The 18,893-nt window shown below is 40.8% G+C and overlaps 1 protein-coding gene across 4 annotated transcripts in view; it reads right to left on the bottom strand.

The window, feature by feature from the left end:
• Nucleotides 1-677: 677 nt before the first annotated feature.
• HECA (hdc homolog, cell cycle regulator) overlaps nucleotides 678-18,893 on the bottom strand; it is a 44,962-nt gene continuing 26,746 nt past the window's right edge. Inside the window, exons 2-5 of one of the 4 annotated variants that reach the window (XM_081139535.1) lie at nucleotides 16,206-17,246; nucleotides 11,327-11,481; nucleotides 8,454-8,634; nucleotides 678-5,262 (exon numbers count right to left, since the gene is read on the bottom strand). In XM_081139535.1, the coding sequence (XP_080995661.1) occupies nucleotides 8,470-8,634; nucleotides 11,327-11,481; nucleotides 16,206-17,246 (1,361 nt within the window). In that variant the 3' untranslated portion in view covers nucleotides 678-5,262; nucleotides 8,454-8,469. Of the gene's footprint in view, nucleotides 5,412-6,012; nucleotides 8,635-11,326; nucleotides 11,482-16,205; nucleotides 17,247-18,893 lie in introns of those variants that run through there. The other 3 variants (XM_081139536.1, XM_081139534.1, XM_081139533.1) reach the window with 3 other exon arrangements.

The raw sequence follows: 18,893 nt of genomic DNA, 5'->3' as shown, positions 1-18,893 counted from the left end.
GAATCACCTCAGCCTGGGCATGCTGCTGGCTGGTAGCCTCACTGTCCGGCAGGGTCTGCATTCGGTTTTCCCCAGTAAAGTTTGTGTGCTTACCGGAAGTTAATAGCATTTGTTTCCAAAATTGTCTATGCCAGTTACACTTGTCCCTGCAATAATGAAATGTAATAAAAATAATACATAAACCAATCAAATATAATTACAAAAAGAAAACACTATTTCAATAACTCAGCAGGATATTTTAGAAAGATAAGGCAAAATTATACACACATAAAAATATTCTTGACCTAAACATAAAGGATATAACAGGGAACAATTAGGGGAAAAAAACCCCAAAACTCTAGAGTTTTTATGTGTATATTGTTTCTCACGTGTCCTTAAATTCTTATTCTGTTTTAAAGAGAACGAAATGGGAAGTACTGTTAGAAAATGCATCACAAAAGGTTTTGCAATAAAGGTACATGGTCCTACAACTGCAGGTATCACACATTAAAACAAACAGAAGAACCAAATCTGTCAAATATATGTGTGTTCCTGAGTTAAATTTAAATGTTTATGGTATATAAATCATCCCAGGGTGGGGTAGGGAGTGTCACAATAGATTCATTTGCATTTTCTAAAGTTTTACCTAAATGGAATCATACCGTACTTTTTTTTTTTTTTTAATCTTTATTGATTTCAGAGAGAGGAAGGGGGAGAGAGACAGAAACATCAATGATGACAGACATTGGTCAGCTGCCTCCTAGACGCCCCCGACTAGGGATCGAGCCCACACCCGGGCATGTGCCCTGACCAGGAATCGAACCGTGATCTCCTGAATCCTAGGTCAATGCTCAATCACTGAGCAAAGATGGCTGGGCTATAGTACGTACTCTTTTTTTCCAGTATTAGTTTTGAGATTCATCCATGTTGTTACCAGTATCGATAGTTTGTTCATTTTTATTGCTCGGTGGTGATCTACGGTACAGATATTCCATATTTTGTTCACCCATTGTCCTGATGGACAGTGAGGTTGTTTCCATTTTGGGATACTACAAAATAAAGTTGCTACATTCATGAACATGTCTTCCTGAACATGCTTGTTTTTTCCCCAGGTAAATACATAGAAGTGGAATGGTTGGGTCTTATGATAGGTATCTGTTTAACTTTTTGTAAAGCTGCCAACTCTTTCCCATTGACAGTGTATGAGAGTTGTTACTTCATATCTTTGTCAGCAATTGGTAGTCTTTTTAATTTTAGTCATTCCAACAGGTGTGTAATGGTATTGCATTGTGGTTTTAATTTACATTTCCATACTGGCAAAAGATGTTCAGTATTTTACCAGGTGTTCCATCTTTTGTGTGTGTGTGTGAAGTGTCTGTTGAAATATTTTTCCCACATTTTCAAGTGGCTCGTTTGTTTTTTATTATAATCCAATGTATCCATTTTTAGATTTTACATTTAGATCTGTGATGTACTTTGTCTTGAAATGTGGTGTATGAATCCAGGTTAGGTTGGTTGTTTTAGGTTTTACATATGGATATCAAATTCTTCCAGCTCCATGTGTTCCTCTATCCTTTCTTCACTGAATCTTCTTTACACTTTTGTCAAAAATCAGTTGACCATATATGCAAGTGTGGAGCTATTTCTGGTCTGTCTCTCCGTTGATCAACTTGTCTATCTCTATTCCAGTTGTAGGCATCTATTTTAACTTTTTTGATTTATTGACCAATGCGTGTCTGGGTTTGTCAAGAGACTTTTACTGTATTCTAGTGGTTAAGAAACTTGACACAACAGGAAAGGCAGGAGAAAAAGGTAGGAAAGAGAGATGGGCAGGTACAGAAAAAATAAAGCAAGAGTATCACACAGGTAAAAAGGGGTTAGAGAAAGTAGCACTGTTTAAAAAATGGCATTTTCCCAACTCCGTCATCACCAAAGGCCACCCCCCCACCACCTAATATGACCCTAACTGGTTTTGAAAGGTTATGTCTATAAAATAAACAGCATTTATTAGGTCGTAATTCATTTGTGTTCTCATACATTATTCATCAAAGGCATATGCTACCGCCAGTGTTTCTGAGCAGTGTGAGAAAACCAGGGTTGCTGTGGCTCCTGCCAAAACAAACTGCCCTTTTAGATATCCTGTGCAGCCTCGTAGTGGGCAATGTTATGATCACCGTTAAGCTTTCTGAAATATTCTGAGCAGCCCCCAGGACTCCCGCCATCCACTCCCTGCCCAAACCACTCTCTTTTTAGAGCCATGGGTTTCTGCAGATGAACCCTAGTCTAGGGCCCCACCTGGCTTTACATCCTTCATCAACCACTTGCTTGTGTCATCAGAGCTTCAGAAAAATACATGAATTGTTAATGTGATGAAAATAGTAAGAAGATGTAAAGCACTGATTGCCAACCCATGGTTTTGCAATAACTCGGAATATCACTAATTATTAGCTCAAAAGATAGACCCTAAAAGTCATGAAAAAAATGTAATTCTCTAAAAGAAACCTGTAACCAGCACTTTTTCCCTCTAAGGTTGTGTGGAATTTCAAATAAACAACAATCAGGTTTAACAATTCAAAAAAGTCAGGGATACCAGAGCTTCAGAAAAGATATTAAGAAACTGAAAATGAAACACTCCAAGAGAAACTATTTGAAAAGTTAGTCAAAAAGGAAAACCCTGCCCAAATTACATAGATCAATGCTATCAAGGATGACAGCTTGACCCGTTTGAATCCAAAAACATCTCAAAGTCAGATCCCCAAGTGAATAAAATGATGGATTTTTTGTAGACCGTTGGAAGTGTCACCTTGCACCCAGCCAGTTCTCCTCAGGCAATGATCTATCTTAACAAAAGGGAACAGAAGTCAACAAATGAATGCATGAAAAAAGACAGAGGACACAGCTATTGATTTCACATATTTTTTTTTTCCTTTTAGTTGTTGTTTGTTTTTCCTAAAACTAGGGGATACTTTCAAATGTGCTTGTCAGCCTTATCCACCAGGGTCCCCAGCAAGGGCTCTCGGAATGACTTCCACTTTAGCACCAGGGCTGCTGAGTCGAGGACTACTATACCTTTTAAACCTATCACCTTATCAGAACAAGCCCAAAGTCATCTCTCAACTGAAAACAATGCACCCATTCGTTGATCTAATTTTGAGGACTAGGAGAGGAAATCCAGGCTTAATTCCAGGCTAGACATTAACTACGTGAACTTACTTAGATTTAAGTTCTCTGGGCCTGTTTCTCTCTAAAATGAGTTTATCGATGAAATTTAACATATATTATTATGAATACAACAAAAAAGCAAAGCCCTTGCTCTAAATTCTGGCATCTCTAAATTCTGTGACTATTGTGGCAATGACTTTTCCACTTTTAGGTTTATGTGGAATGTAATTAGGTTGTTCCAAACTTGATTTTAAGATATGATCTACATTTTCAATCAAGTGTATCAGAGCCACTTGGCATGGTGTCCACACCAGGAAATGGTGCTGTGGCAGTTGATCCCATTTGAACTGTGACAGATGCAGCCAGTGTTGTTCCACTGAACACCGTAAGACAAAGTGCTTTGTCTATGTGCATGTCTGCTGTCCCTAAGGCATACCAATACCAGACCAGGCTTATATAAAGTAATTATCACAATGCTAAAGGCTGCCATTAGAAGAAAAAATATGCCTTAAAAGTACACTATTTCAAACAGTACCACCGTACAGCACTTTCCTATCTTCAAAGATAATTCGCATTCATCAAGTAAGGTTTATCCCAGGTGTGGAGAACTGAGAGCCCATGAAACAAAGCAAAGCTCAAGGCAAGCTTTTTTCTCCCCAAATTTAGCTCACTACTAGAGGGCCAGTCTAGTCTACAAAATTAGCAATCTAATTGCTGCCAAATTTAAGTCAAAACAATATAAGCAAGGTTTAAAGAAATGGAACTTACTAAGAACAAATGAGATTTTTCTTCCATTAAACATAATTCTTAACAATCACTGTAGAACTCTGGTTTTTTTCTCTCTACTACAGTAAGAACTGTACTTTCCTTACAATTGCAAAGGAATTCCATTGACATAAATTACACTAGTAGAAATCACAATATCCCAAGTCCTTGAGCCTTTAAACAAAATAAAATGCATGCCTCAGATGTCTGTAGTAAGTAAGTGGTACGACAGGCTCTGAATCCACTGGCAGACTGGACTCTTTCCTTGCCCACGTTTCCACATCTTACAGTGTGTTCTAAGGATTCTGTGGATTTCAATCTTTTGGCTGAGAATATCTGAAATGAAGGACAACAACATGGATGAACCTAGATGGTATTGTGGAAGTGAAATAAGTCAGCCACAGAAAGACAAATAACATCTGATTTCACTTATATGTGAAATCTAAAATACAAAGCAAATGAGTAAACCAAACAACACAGAAACAGACCCGCAGATACAGATGAAACGCTGACGGATGCCAAAGGGGTGGAGAAAGGGATGGTTGAAAAGGAAAACACACACACACTTTCTGAGCATATATCTAGGCTTTAAATTATACTTGCTGAATGTTATTTAATGTTTCAGTAACTGATTAGGGCTCAAAAAAGAGAAGTGAGGAGACAAGGAGATTTGAAAGATAAACTACACTTGATCAAACAGCATGAAGTCAGCAAGAAGTTTAATTACAACTCAGTGTCCATTTTCTTATAATAAAGAAGGATATGACCAAATCTTTTCATTATGAAAAATGTTACAGTCCTAGGTACCAAAGAAAACATGTGTAGAATAGGATTATCTACCTGTTGGATAGAATTCCCTATAACCAGGACAATAATTTTAGATTATTCATAGGGAATTAACCGTTATACAGAATACTTATTTTGTTGCTAAGGGGGTTTACATGTGACAAACCACTTTCAAACAGCACAGAAAGTTCAGTTTTTATTAGCTGCAGTAGAGACTTTGAAATGGTTACCTGGATGGTGAACAAAACCGCAGAAAGTCTTCCCCACTATCTTTTCTGTTAACAATTCCAAGCTCAAAAAATAAAGAGACACACTGAAGAGAGAGTACAATGTCAGTTTCTGAAATTTTATTATTTTTATTAACATACATTTCACAGACAGAAACCTTCTAACATCACACACAATTCCATAACCAAGTGTTTCAGTTTTATCAACATTCTTGAACTATTTACACTGTCTTCCCTCCACCAAAGTGCAATCCAAGCCATCTTGACGAGAAATCTTTAAAGACAGGAATATATTTTTGAGCTGGTTTTAAAGATGCCCATCCATATATTTTCTTTCAATTACCTGGAATGGTAACAAAGTCAACAGAACATGGAGATGAGCTGAGTTAGGCAGCATCCGGTTATAGGAGCCAAAACACTGAACAAGAGCCCTTTCTCTTCACTGCCTCCCGAATCTCCAACTGAAATTACTCAACAGCTGCTACCATGAGACTAAAGAGAAAAGCAAACTAGAGTTACTGACCCTGGCACTGGAGAACAGACTGTATTGTTAAGCATCGGTCTTACGGGACAAAATGAGAGATTTCAGTAGATTAGTTTTGGTGGTCTAATAAGTTATGTATCAGTGTATCTGCTAGGTTTAGGGTTTAAACACCTAATAATGTTGTTTTCTGATGAATTAATTTCCCTCAAGCAGATATGAAAATACTTTTTACTCTGAAAATGAACTTCTTTTACAAAAACTACAAAATAAAGACTGGGGAAAGCTCTTCCTTAATTAGACTGGGATAACTGACCCCACTCCCCAATTTCATGGCCAATGTCTATCTTTTCAGGTATAAACCCAGTATATTAACTGCTTCAGAGACAACCAGAAGAAAGTGGAGAACTGAGTTGGCCTGAAGAGAAAATGATGAGACCATCAGAAATAGTCTTCTCACTAAAGTAGATCATTTTATTTGTTGAAGGTATGTAACTCTTAAAAATAAATGATAAAAAGTTAAGAGTAGATGACAAATTGCTTTGAAATTATGTCACTTATGAGTGATTCATACTATTGAGCACTATTCATCAGAAAAACAGAAAATGGATCTCTTGGGTGACTAATATCTTTTAATATCCAAACCACAACAAAAATAATCATCTTTTTTTACATATTCCAATTTCCAGCAAGGTACTCACAGCAAAGTACTTTGAGAAAGCATGGGGAAAATATTAAGGTCAGCAGATTTCCAAAACAAGCTTTATTCTTTACATTATTGTATAATCAATTATATTTTATTCTCAAATCAACCAAATTTTTCATTTTAGACAAGAATGCAATGCCTTGAAGGCCAAAGATACCCTCAGGTATGATACCTATGCCTCTCCTTTTGCGATACAGCATCCATAGAATTCTAACTTTTTCATCAAATAAAGGCCAAAAGCAAACTTTACCTAATTATAGTGAGTGCACCATACTTTTTTTTAGGGAGCAGAAACCAATATAAAAAGAAAATACTGAATGCATCAGACACTACGCTCACAAAGTTTTAGACCGAGGAGCTTGCTGAATGCGACCTATATGTAAACATTAAGCTTGAGAACAACAATACAAAAGCAGGTTTCTCTACAAAAATTTAGGTGGGTTAAAGAACAGCATTACAAATATTTTACTATTCATTTTAAATTCAGAAGGAAAATCCAAATGGTGCTCCAAAGACGAGAAAAACTTCTGTACTTGGGTACATGAGAGGACCAACAGGAAAACAGGTAACTCACAACTACCACTCTGCATATTAAAGACGAATTTGCAAGTGTTATGTCCTATAGACCTCTCTCAGTTGCATCAAATACTGTTGGACCAATAACGACTTCCTGCTTCTCAGTAGCACTGGGCATTTCCCCCACCATGAAATACTTTTCTGATCATGAAAAGTGTTGGTATTTTGGTGTTTGATGAAACACCACAACCAGATGTGGGAAACCAAATTACAATCACCCAAACTGAAAGGTGAAAATTAACATATGGATTCTTTTTAAGGTGGTGTTGTTTCAAATAAAACATCAAATATTTCATGTGGGACTGAAGCTCACTTGCAATAATCCTGAACACTTCTGAGAGGAAAAACAACTGTTTTTCTGAGGAGGAAAAAAGGGTATAAACCAAGTGAGTGATATAAATACTCACATAACCCCAAATTTGGTTACCTGTAAAATAATTATATTTTAAGCATTCACTTAGCATCTACATATATCACATTTGAAATTATCAAATTCATTTTTGAGAAATGATATTCCAATTCAATTCTATGAGGACATAGGGTGTACGTCTATTTAAATTGCCACGATCTAATGAGCAGAAAGCTGTATTTTGGAAAGCCCACTGCTCTGGCAAATAAGAATATACGTTATTATCTTTTTTCACCAATGATAAGGTATCGTGGAGATCTTCAGAATGATCTCTTTTCAAACGCATTGTCATACCTTACAATCAGTGATTTTTTCCAAAATGAAATATACTTAAAACAGAAGAATTAAAATTATTCTTTTCCTCATACCCTCAACAAGTAGGGTTTTTTTTTCCTTTCCTTCCTAGGGTAAAATCTTTGATTTTGGAAACTCAGCACTAAATGGGTAAAATGCCACTGTCAGCAATTTGGGGGAAGATAAGTGTGGCCATGACTGATTCTCCAACTGGCCAGGCAGGTCTGTGCTGTGGCTGTGAGATTTACCTGTGAGAAGGACCTGACATGAAATGGCACTTTGACAATGCAACCTATATAAACTGGTGCCACCCAAATCATGTCATTCATGGATTCTCCTTAGGAGCTAATGTGACCAAATTCAGATCACAGTTTTCTGCCTTTTTGCCCTCTTGAATGAGTGTGCATCATTTCCAAATTCACTTAGTATATTCTGTCATAGGTCAGCTTACCTAAAAATATTTGCAATACCAATAGCTTTCATATGTCTCATAATCTGGATGTTATTTTCAGTATGAAGACTGACTATTACAAGAGTGATGGAAACAGCCCTCGTGTTCACTTTCAAATAATCTGTGAATGTAAACTGCATGTCCACGTGTGCTGCAGAAGCTAAACCAAGATGGACTAACACACCATCAGCTCTCCAGGTACAGACGCACATTCACTTGTCACATGTTTTCCCGAGGCCCAGAGAAGATCTAAACGTGGGTCTTTAAACGGTTAAAGTAAAAGTGTGCTCCCAACTCCTACCATGCTCTTAGTTTAGAACCCTGTAACCCCTTTCCTAAATTCAGCCCATCCTCCCCACCACTTTAAAAGAGCATGAGAGACTCTTTGTATTAGTGAACCAACACCCCAACTCACAGGTCTGCCCCCTGGGCTCTGGTCATGACCACAGACTCACATTTGGGAGTTAGGCAGGAGAGGGAGAGGGCAAGGGCAGCCCCCATTTTAGTGGCCACATAACAAAGGAACTCCTTTAAATTAGAAAAGAAATTAACGTTGCAGAATGTTTCCCTAGAAAAGATATGTAATAAAGTAATAGTATCAATAAAAGAGCTATTACCAAAGCGAAGCTTTCATCAATAAGCTTCCAGAACTTTAAAGGAGGAAAATGGCTTCACAAAATGGTAGTCCAGGTTCCCACAGTGTGGACATTGCTGGACGTTGCTGTACTCGGAGAAGTACTGCATCCCGATCCGCACGTCGATCACGGGCTTCCCGCAGTGCTTGCAGTTCAGCCGGGCCTGAGGGGAAACACAGGCACCATGAGCCACCACACCCTCCTGCCTCCCAACACTGTTCAAGTCATCTGAACGCAAATGAGAGACTGGTACAGCTGGGAAACTGATCTGGAGTTTAGTCAAGTATCCTTTTGATTACCAAAAACAGGGTAGGCAAAGCATAAGATGTATATTCAAGTATTCATCATTAGTCTGAAAGATTAATTCCTAATTTCTCTCCCAATACGTAGCACTGCTACAAGAAAATGGACACTTGTACTGGCTCTAACAACAGGACATGCCTTCCTCCTAGATTTCAAAGAGTAGCTGAAGCGGACTTCCCACACCAAACCTGTATAAACTTCTTTGAAGATTCTAAGTTTATTTTAAAAATTCATACACTTTTCATTCTACTCCTCGCTATATTTGTATTTCCTTTGTGTAAAAATAAAATTTCCCTAAAATGCTCAAGTAAAATTAACAATCAGAAAGCAGTGCTGTGTTTATCCTGAGGCTCTGAAACCCACTAGCACAGTGTTGCTGGTTCATGCCTGGGCCCCTCTCTAACGGCAAATACTGAAGGTTTTTCACCAATAGGCCTTAAGTAAGTAACCAGAAATGATAAATATAAGACTCTCAATTTAGATTCATTCTAAAAATGCAATAGAAACGTATAACCTCATTGTGTCCCCAAAACACTCCTGGTGAGGTGGGATTATGTAAATTTTTAAATGATGAAACTGAGGCAGACAGGGATAAAGTGATGTGCCCAAGAGCATACAGTCAGAAAGGAGAAAGGCTGAGATTTGAACCCAAGTAGCTTACTCCAGAGCCCACGCTCCTAGCCATTACATGGACTACCTTCTGTAACCTGAGATAATCTCCCTTTTAACTGACTAATCTCTCTGAGCAACATTAAAAGTGAGATTCTGAGCAAACATCTCTCTTTAGCTTGTTATTCCTCTCTAATAACTAATCATTGCTTAGTTTTGGCTCCAGGTTTTATTGGAAGACTTCCCTCGATTGCTTAGTCACGTCTAACATGTCTAACTTCACAGTGAATACAGTTAATTGATTTTTTAAAAGCCAAACAACAATTAAACATGTTTTCCATTTCAGTAGAGAGGGGGCAGAAAATAAAGGTCTGGGCTTAAAACAAGGAAGAATGATATAAATCCAACAGGATGGCTTTTCTCTCAAAGGTAGTAATCCCATTGCCCTTCAGTGGTGTCGTAGGAAGAACACCAGCCTGGGAGGTACAGGTTTTAGTCATGACTGTGACACATTTGTGTAAAACATTCTAATTTTCTAGGCCTCCACTGTGTGTGGAAAACAAGGAGACTGGACTTGATCTCCCAGGTGCTTCCAAAAGCTAACATTCTATGAGTTACAGGCCAAATATTCTTTTATTTCCTTGTTTCTCTAAAAGAGAATCCTCTCTGGTGTGTGTATGAAGAGAGGAGCCACTTTCTTGTGTTTCTCTCACTTCATGAGCTGGCATGAGGCACAGTATTATAAAATGCTACAGTGAATAGCAAAAGGGCTGTGGTATCTCATTTCCAAGGCCAAGGTTTAAAATGGAAATTTGGCCCATGTATCAGAACAGCGTAAAAACACTCAATCCTGGAATCAAATGACAGGCTATGGATGGCCATTTAGGTCTCTCATGGCCCTATTTCACCTTTAATATCACTAGTATAGACAAAGTACAGCTGAAATACCGACTCTGCCAACACTTTAATGCAACCGACACAGGGTATCCTCTGAATCAACTGTGGATAATAAGGATATTCTCTTTACAAAAATCAAGGCATACTGCTAGCGAGGCAAAACTATGTAGCACACTAATGAAGTGTTTATCACTTTTATTAAAAGCCAGACTTGGCCACTGAAGAGCAAAAGAAAATCTCTCTCCTACCCACGAAGATCAAGGAATTTTGTAACAAGGGCTTGCTTTTTCCAATCACTTGGAAGTAAACCCAGATACTTCCAAGGATTTTGTCACCTCCTGTGTTTCTATGAACGTATTTAATGTTTCGCATGTTACTATCTTTCTCTTTTGCTGGTGACAGCTAAATGTCAGATGCTCTCTTCGCAGTGCTAACTGCCTCTTTCATGTTAACTTCAAATACCTTACAAGGCAGGCAGGTCCTGAGTAACTGTACTGTCCCACAGGAAGGAAACCAAAAGGAAATCTTGTCTATTAAAGAAAGAGCAGCTTTCTTCTTCCTCTTAAATAATAACTTTTGCTTATTAGAAACTTAGTATATGTTAACCATATAAAACATAAGAAAATATAAGAAAGCAAAAAGAAAACTAAAGAACTGCTCCGCATCCCACATCCTGAAACAACCTGATAACTGGAGAGCAGATCCCTTTTCATGTTCATTGTTTATAACTGGAAGCATTTATAATCCATTTATATTCCATTTATAATCACTTTTTTATTGAAAATACTTCCCACATAGTTAATCATTATTCTACAACATCCCTTTTCATGACTACATAGTAGTCCAGTAACAGCTGCACCACACTACAGTACATCCACCACTGCTGGACTCTGGAGGCATGTCACGGATGCTCACTAATAATGCGCCTTCCCCAGGCCCTCCACCTCCCCACCATAACTGCAATGTTGACTCTAACTCCTCTATGTTCACTTGGGGACAGAAGCCTGATATCACCCATTGCTCGTTCTGTGGGGGTCAATACCAACCTGACAGCAGGGAGAGGCAGCCAGGATGTCGTAGGTGTACATGGTGCCCAGCTGGTGCCAGCTGCCGTCCCACCGCGACTTACACTTGATGCAGATGATCTTGTGAACCCCTTCCAGGCAGTCCACACACACAGCATACAGATGCATGAGTCTCCCTGTACACAGAGACACAATGCTGAGGGTGGCCAAGAAGGAAATCACCCTTTGTCTCCAAAGGTGATTAAAAATTGGCTCACCTATCAATTATAAGCAAATATTTTATCATTTGGATAAATATAAAAAGCATAATAGATATCCACACATCCCCAAGTTATAACTATTGTCAATGAACATGTTCTTTAAGTTCAACCTTATTAAATATTGCTTCCATCCACTTTTCCAAAAAGTGCTGCCAGGTTTCCAATACAGACATCCAAACTCAAATGACCAAGCCTTGAGCACTCAGAACCAGCCTGTGACCGTGCTAGACTTTCTGCTCAGAAGCCTATGTGTGGCATACAGGCTGAACTAGCAACACTGGTCTGTACTCATGGGCTCTCTCATCCATTAACAAGTCCCATGATAAAGTCAAAAGTCTGTCCTGATATTGGTAGCCCAAAATTATACCACAGCCAAAATTACTATGTTAACTGTCCTTGTCTCCAAAATTGCTCAGCCACCACCACATCTAATTTAGGAACCAGAATTATATCTTACATGTAAGTAGTATTTTAAAAGGAGTTCAATGTCTTATTTAAAAGTCACACCCCCATTCCTCCACTATTTATTAACACCTGCCACCCAGGTTATATGGAAGGGTTAGAGTTCAATCATTGGGAAAGAGTCAGAATGTTCAGGACCCGCCTGGGTGATGTGCAGCAGCAGCAATGCTGCTCTCTGTATAGGGATCAGGAAGTCCACTGTGCCGAAAACTACTATTAGGACAACACATAATCCTAAGTGGCTTCTTATTCAACATAAGCTGCTCGCTGCCATCAGCCAGACCATGGCTCTTCACTTTTTGGTGCTAAAAACCAGCAAGCTCCTTACACTGGAGAAGAGTAAACAGTACTTCAGGGACACCTTTTATAGCATTTTCTCTCCTCTTTGAGGACTAGGTCTTACTCATCCTTGTAGGCTCAGAGTCTAACACAGTCTGAAATGTGGAAAGCACTCCATAACTGCATGTTCGATGAATGGATGGGGCCCGTTAATAGCCAAAGACAATATAACATTGGAGGTCTCTATGTCAAAAATGCGAAGGGTGACAAGAGCTTCTTGAAATACTGTCCGCCTCTGCTCTAGGATGCTGAAAACAAAAGGTCACACACCATCCCCACTCAGAGTGGCCCAGAGACATTTCGGGATGTCAATTCAAGCATCCAGAAGACACTAAAAAAACACTTCATTTCCAGTCTCCCTCCTGGACTAACTCACTGCAATTCTCAACTATTCAGACACCCAGGCAGCCACCAGGAAGGGTCAGGGCAGGGATAGACAGAGGTCAGGCGTTGGTAGCAATGACCGTAACGATGAGGTTGACTGGGAACTTTGACAGTTTGCCAAGGGTCTGTCTGGCACTGTGCTACGAGGCTACCTGAAGCATTTTACTTAACCTGCACAGCAACATGACAAAGCACGTATTATTGTTATTCCCACTTCAGATAGGAGAGCTTGAGTAGCTTGCCCAGGTTCATAAAGATAATGAATAGCAAAGTCCAGACTTCAATTCATATCTGCCTGACTCTTAACCTCTAGACAAACTCATGGGAACTCCTGGTGTGGACTGAGTCTCTAGATCTGTTTCAGTTACTATTATACATTGTACTAAATACAGAGAAATTCAAATTTCTGAACTCTAGGGTTGTGAGAACAATAAAAAAGCAGAGATTCCTGAGAGAACAGTTATCTGTGGTTCTAAGTGGAAAAGACGTACAATGAAAACTTCATTAGATCAATCTTAATACATTATTAAAGTCAAACAAAAACATCTTATTGGAGGAAGAGTCAGAGAGCTGGAGGCTGGGGAGGGAGTGAGGGGTAAAGGGAATGGCAAAGGACTGACAGTCCACATGAGCCAGCACTGGAAATAACACGTTATTTCAGCAGCATATAATCAGCTGCAGCCGGGAATCTGTGGCCTGGAACGTGGCCTTTCTGCTGGAGTTGGAAATGCTGTAAGGAGTACAGGGCTGGGACTCTGTGATGGAAAAAAATGGTCTACATTAGCTTGCTATAAAAAAGACTGCATGGACTTCTCCGAGATGGGACATAAAAACCCTGGCACATGCCGAGGCCCCATAAAGAACGCGGCGGACGTCTTTATGATGGCTTGAGAGTGCACCTACAACCTGTTCTCCACCCACCCCACTCATTCTCCACTCTAGGACCTCTGCTCACCGTATGCTTCTCTCATGGTCCTGATTGTTTTTAACCACTATTCCTTTGCACATGGCTCCCTCTCCTTAGCAACAAACACCTGCTGTGACTAGCAGCTCTCCCTAAAACCAGCCTGTCTTTGATATATGCCTTCACATTGCCTCTGACTACTCAGGCCAAAGCGGCCCCTTCCTCCTTAGAAATTACAGGACACCTAACGTGCATAATATCCAGATGTTACTCGCTTGCCGGGTGGTACTAGGGCTGTAGGCCTGGAAGTGAGTTACATTTTTTATAAAAGCATCATACATCCTAAGATTATAAGCTGATGAAAGGCAAAGACTGAGAGTACCCAGCACACGAAATTCATAAGTTTGATTGGCTGATGAATGGATTAAGTGAAAAGAACTTGTCCATCACGAATGGAAAAAGAACACTACCCTCATGTACCCTCTACCCTTGTATCCTCATTCATCTTCATAAATATTATTCCCAGTCTAAAAATGGTAAACTAAAGGTGTCTCAACTCACTACCCTCAAAAATTATTCCCAAACAGCATAAAGAACAAGAAATAAACACAAACTCCATCTTCCATGAAACTATGAGGTACCTCAAACCTGAGCCAGAATATGAGGTCAGAAATTGGGTGGAGGAATGGTAAACAGTTTGCCTCTCAAACTGGACAGCACGCATGGGGGAGCGGGAAGAAGTGCGGAAGGGAACGAGTGGGGTGGACGAGCAACCACAGGTCCTATGCAACTTTCCATCAAGAAGCAGAGTCTATTTCATCATCCCCTGAATCTGGGCTGTCTTACAACTTGTTTTGAGGAACAAAATATGACAGAAATGATGTTACTCAGGTCCAAGCTTAAGTTTCCAGAGGGAGAAGCTCTCGCTCTCCTGAATGGTGTCCTGGGAAAGTGACGTGAAAAGCCCAGGCTAGACTATTGGGAGATGAGAGGGTATATAGAACAGGGATGAGCAATTGTAGCTGAGGCTCCCGAGGCCAACTAGCCTGCCAACTGCTAGACGTGTGGGAGAGGTCATCCTACCCAAACAATACACAGGTTTGTGAGAAGTTATAAATCACTATTTTAAGCCACTAAGTTTTGGAGTGGTTTTGCCTTAAAACAAGGGCCAGCCAAACAGCAACTGAGTGTGAAGATAGACTCAAGATATTATTACACTTTCAAAGTCTTAAAAAATCTATTTACATAGTCCCTTTCTCAGAAAGCTCATAGGGGATGTTTAACTAATTGAGGGAATAAACCAAGGAAAAACAAAATGTGGAGTCTAGAAAACAGAAGGTAAAAAGTAGGAAAGAACTGAAGAAATTCCTAGGAGGGCAACTATTCAGTATAGCAGGTACTGAGTGCACCAGGAGCAGGAAGATGAAAGGTTCCATGAAGAAAATTTCTAGAAAAAAAACATAAAATGTCATAGGTATGTGGACATGTTTTTGAAAGGTGGTTTGTATTGCTGCTGCAGAGTGAGAGCAACCAGCCAAAGATTCAACAAAGGTTAAGCAAATGAAACATGAAGCGATTATTAACTTTAATAAAAACAAAAGGTATTCTATACAGGAAATATATGTACCTATACTTCTCGGCTCAACACTATTTCCATACTAAAAGTAAAAAAAACAACCGCCAAAAACATTAAGGATTATCCAAGAATTGTGATATATTATCCTGAGAGAAAGGGGAAGATCATGAAACATAGTCGTCCACCTTAAAAGTAAGTCAATAGGTATTATCTAAAATTGGAGGCTGAATATAATAGTTTTAAAATTATGATGGTAAAATCCTGAAGAATCATGTAAGATTTAAATCTGTCTCTGGGAACTGAAACAGCAGGGGTTGGTGGGAAAAAGTTAGGTGGGGATATAGCATTTTCACTGCAAGGCTTTTTAGCACACTTTTAAAGTTATGAAAATATATGACGGGCATCCTATCTTTACATAAATTCAATAGCGCTACATGCATTGACAGACTGCTCACCTTCTGTCATTCAACTTATGGGTGAAATGTCACTATGTCCTTGTATGTCATCCACAGAATTAAAAAGCTCCCACCCTCACCACCAAGGTAAAATCTGAGTTTCCAATAATCCTCTATTTTCCTTTTGTTGCTATCAAAAAAGACTCTTCTTTCATAAACGTCAAGACTAATTCAAATAATCTAAAAATGCCTTGACCCTCTCTTTTATGCAATTCCTTCTCTAAATGTCCTCCCAATTATGACAAACTATACACTAGGAACCCTCTCCTCAAATTACAGTAGAACAAAAACATAAAATTACCCACAACTGTATTACTGGCACAGTGACATGGGAGTAAAACAGACCATCACCACCTCCCCCATCTCACTGGGAAAAGCTGAAATATTCACGTTACCTAGCCCCTGACTAGAACAAAAAAGCACCATCTGTTAAAACTGAGCCAGAACAGAGAAGTCCCATCTTGCTTGCTCTCCAGCTCTCAACAAACAGAAAGCAGGCAAGGTGAATGAACACCTGTACCTTGAAGGTGACAAGGAACATCATACTCGATCTCATCATGTCTCGATGGGCTTAGGAACAGAGTTCCGTCCACCAGTGGGAACTGTTCAAACACCGGGAGTACCCGGTGGCACAGGGCACAGTTTACAACGTTTCTGTGGCTGGCACTGAGGGCCGCAAGGATGAACTTGCGCAGATCCTCGCCCTGGCCCATTTGGGCATCGTCTTCCATCCGCACGTGGAAAGTGTTCAACTTATGTCTGGGGATGTGAGTGAGGAGTTCGGAGAGGTCCAGCCGCCGCAGGAACTGTACAGGAGTGTCAAAGTGGCCGCCCCTGTGAACTGATAACCCAGCCGAACTGTAATCAAAGTGGGCATTTCGGAACACGTGGCCCCCAGCCATGGCCTTTTTGTGAGGCTCAAGATGGATGGCGTTCTTTAAGAATTCCCCAAGGTATCTGGAGGATCGGGGGCCACTGAAGTGGGCAGGGGACAGGATGGAGTAGCCGGTGGGCGGGGACTGGCCGGGGGAGCCACAGGGGGAGCGGCCCCCGTAGGCCCCAGCGCCGACGGCCTTCTCCTGGGAGTTCTGCCGGTCCATGGAATGCCGCCGGGGGAGGTCATGGTTTAGGCCCTTCTGGGGCTTGTTCGGGGGCCTGCACTTTTTTGCCTCCTCCACCACCTCCCCAGGGGGCCTCCCCGTGTTCTTCTCCGACCCTGACTTCTTCTTCTTCTCATCCTGCATCCGCTTCACCTGGTACCAGTCCGTGTCCTTCTTCAAGTGGCCCTGTCCACAGCGGCAGGAGCAGAAGCGGAAGGCCAGGTCATAGCCTTTCTTGGTCCACATGTTCTGGCGGCACTGCTTCTCGTTCCAGCTGCGCGCCCGGCCGATGCAGTTGAACTGGACCAGGATGCTGCTCTCCCACTCGTAGAAGCACTGCAGGTGCATCCAGGTGCTGTGGGGGCAGTGCTCATTGTTGCACACCACCTTCTGGTAGTCGTCCTTCTCCAGGTCCACCGGCCTCCCGAAGCTGCAGATCAGGGGCGTGGCACACGGAGCTTCTGGGGAGAAACGCAAAAGGAGAGAAATTCAGCTCGCAGGACGTGGGATTCCAGCTGACACCAAGTCAAAGATCAAAGTTACTATCCCGCAGTGGCCCATTCATGCCAAAGGTACAATTTTCCTGGTGTCAAGATTTCCACCAGTGGACTAACACCAGGCCTGATTAGAAAACATTTACTATTTTCTCCTGGTATGGTGTTGTGGTAAGGGAATTTATTTTCTGACATTTGTTATCTGCTGATAAACACACCAATAAGCTTCAAAAAACCCAAATCCTTCCCAGTGCCATTTAGCTGTGTGTCAGTACTGGTAACAGGTAGTATGAGGTTTTCCTAAGACACGAGTGTAATATCAGGCAGTCCCAAGGTTCTTTTAAAAATGAATCACTCCAATGAACTAGGAAATAATATGACAAAGCTACTTTACCAGCCAGTTCACGTGGTAGCTCCTTATCACAGGGTTTAGGTTATCCAGGATACCACAGAGGAACTAGAAAACAGACTGGCCTCACCCCCAAACTCTTCTAGAATGGTCTGACACCTAATGGCAGGGATGTGTGGTCAAACTAATTGTTGCTCTAACAGAATTACACTGCCAGATCATGAAAAAAAAACACAATTCTACAAAGCTATCAAGATGGAAAGTGGGAACACCGAGATTTTTCTACCCTATTTAACCACATACAGGTTCCCAGAAAGGAGGGAAAACTTGGTGACACAAGGTAGAACTCATTTCGAAGAAGTCAGTAGGATTTGTGGAGATTGGAATTCCACTGGATTCCTGTTACTTCAGCATCCATAACCTTTTCAAAAAGCCCGTTTGGAAGCTAGTTCTACTTGCAGTTGGGAACCACTGAGCTTGATCCACATGCCATACTCCACATGCCATACTCCAGTTACTCTATCTCTTGTAGTTGAGAAGCTAAATGAGGCTGTAAGCCAGAAAGCACCTTAGTCAAAGTTGTTTTAGGAATCTCACCCTGGTGGCAGTGTGGAACATGAGGCTGGAAGCAGGGAGGCCAGAGGAAGGGGAGAGGGGACTGCAGTAATTAAGGGGAGAAATGGCAAGTTCCTGGGCTACGACAGCAGCAGCAGCAGACTCTCAGTGTTGAGGATGGGAAGACGCTGATGGACTGCAAGGGACAGGCTTGAAGATGCAAGAGAAGGGACAAGCTACTCAAAAACCTTTACAACCTCACCACTGCCCAATGAATTATAAATACTATTCCACCAATCATCCCCTTCAGTGTGGGATTCCAGGACCTCAGCAAAATATCCCTAAATGACTTGTCTCCCTCCATCCCTGTGATCACTGTGGCTCCCCATCTACCTCCTGGGAATCCACAATCCTTAATCTTCATTTGTCCAAATCCCACTCCCCTAGTATAGAATTCACAGTATGGACTCTTCAACCAGACTGCCTGAGTTGGAATCCCAGCAGCACACTGATGAGCTGTGAAATCTTAGACAAGTTACTTAACTTCTCTTTGTGTCAGTTTTCTGTGTAAAAAAAATGCAGATAACTGAATGTACCTTACATGGTGGTCATAAAGATGAAATATACCAATCAATACACAGATGGTACTTAGAGCAGGGCCTGGCACATAGTAAACCTCCTCCTCTGCCTTCCATCCTTCAAGGCCCACC

Source organism: Miniopterus schreibersii, assembly GCF_964146895.1.
Source record: "Miniopterus schreibersii genome assembly, chromosome: 6".
In the NCBI taxonomy this organism is placed as follows: Eukaryota; Metazoa; Chordata; class Mammalia; order Chiroptera; family Miniopteridae; genus Miniopterus; species Miniopterus schreibersii.
The sequence above is the reverse complement of the archived record's forward strand: the minus strand, read 5'-3'. Positions and strand labels throughout refer to the sequence as shown.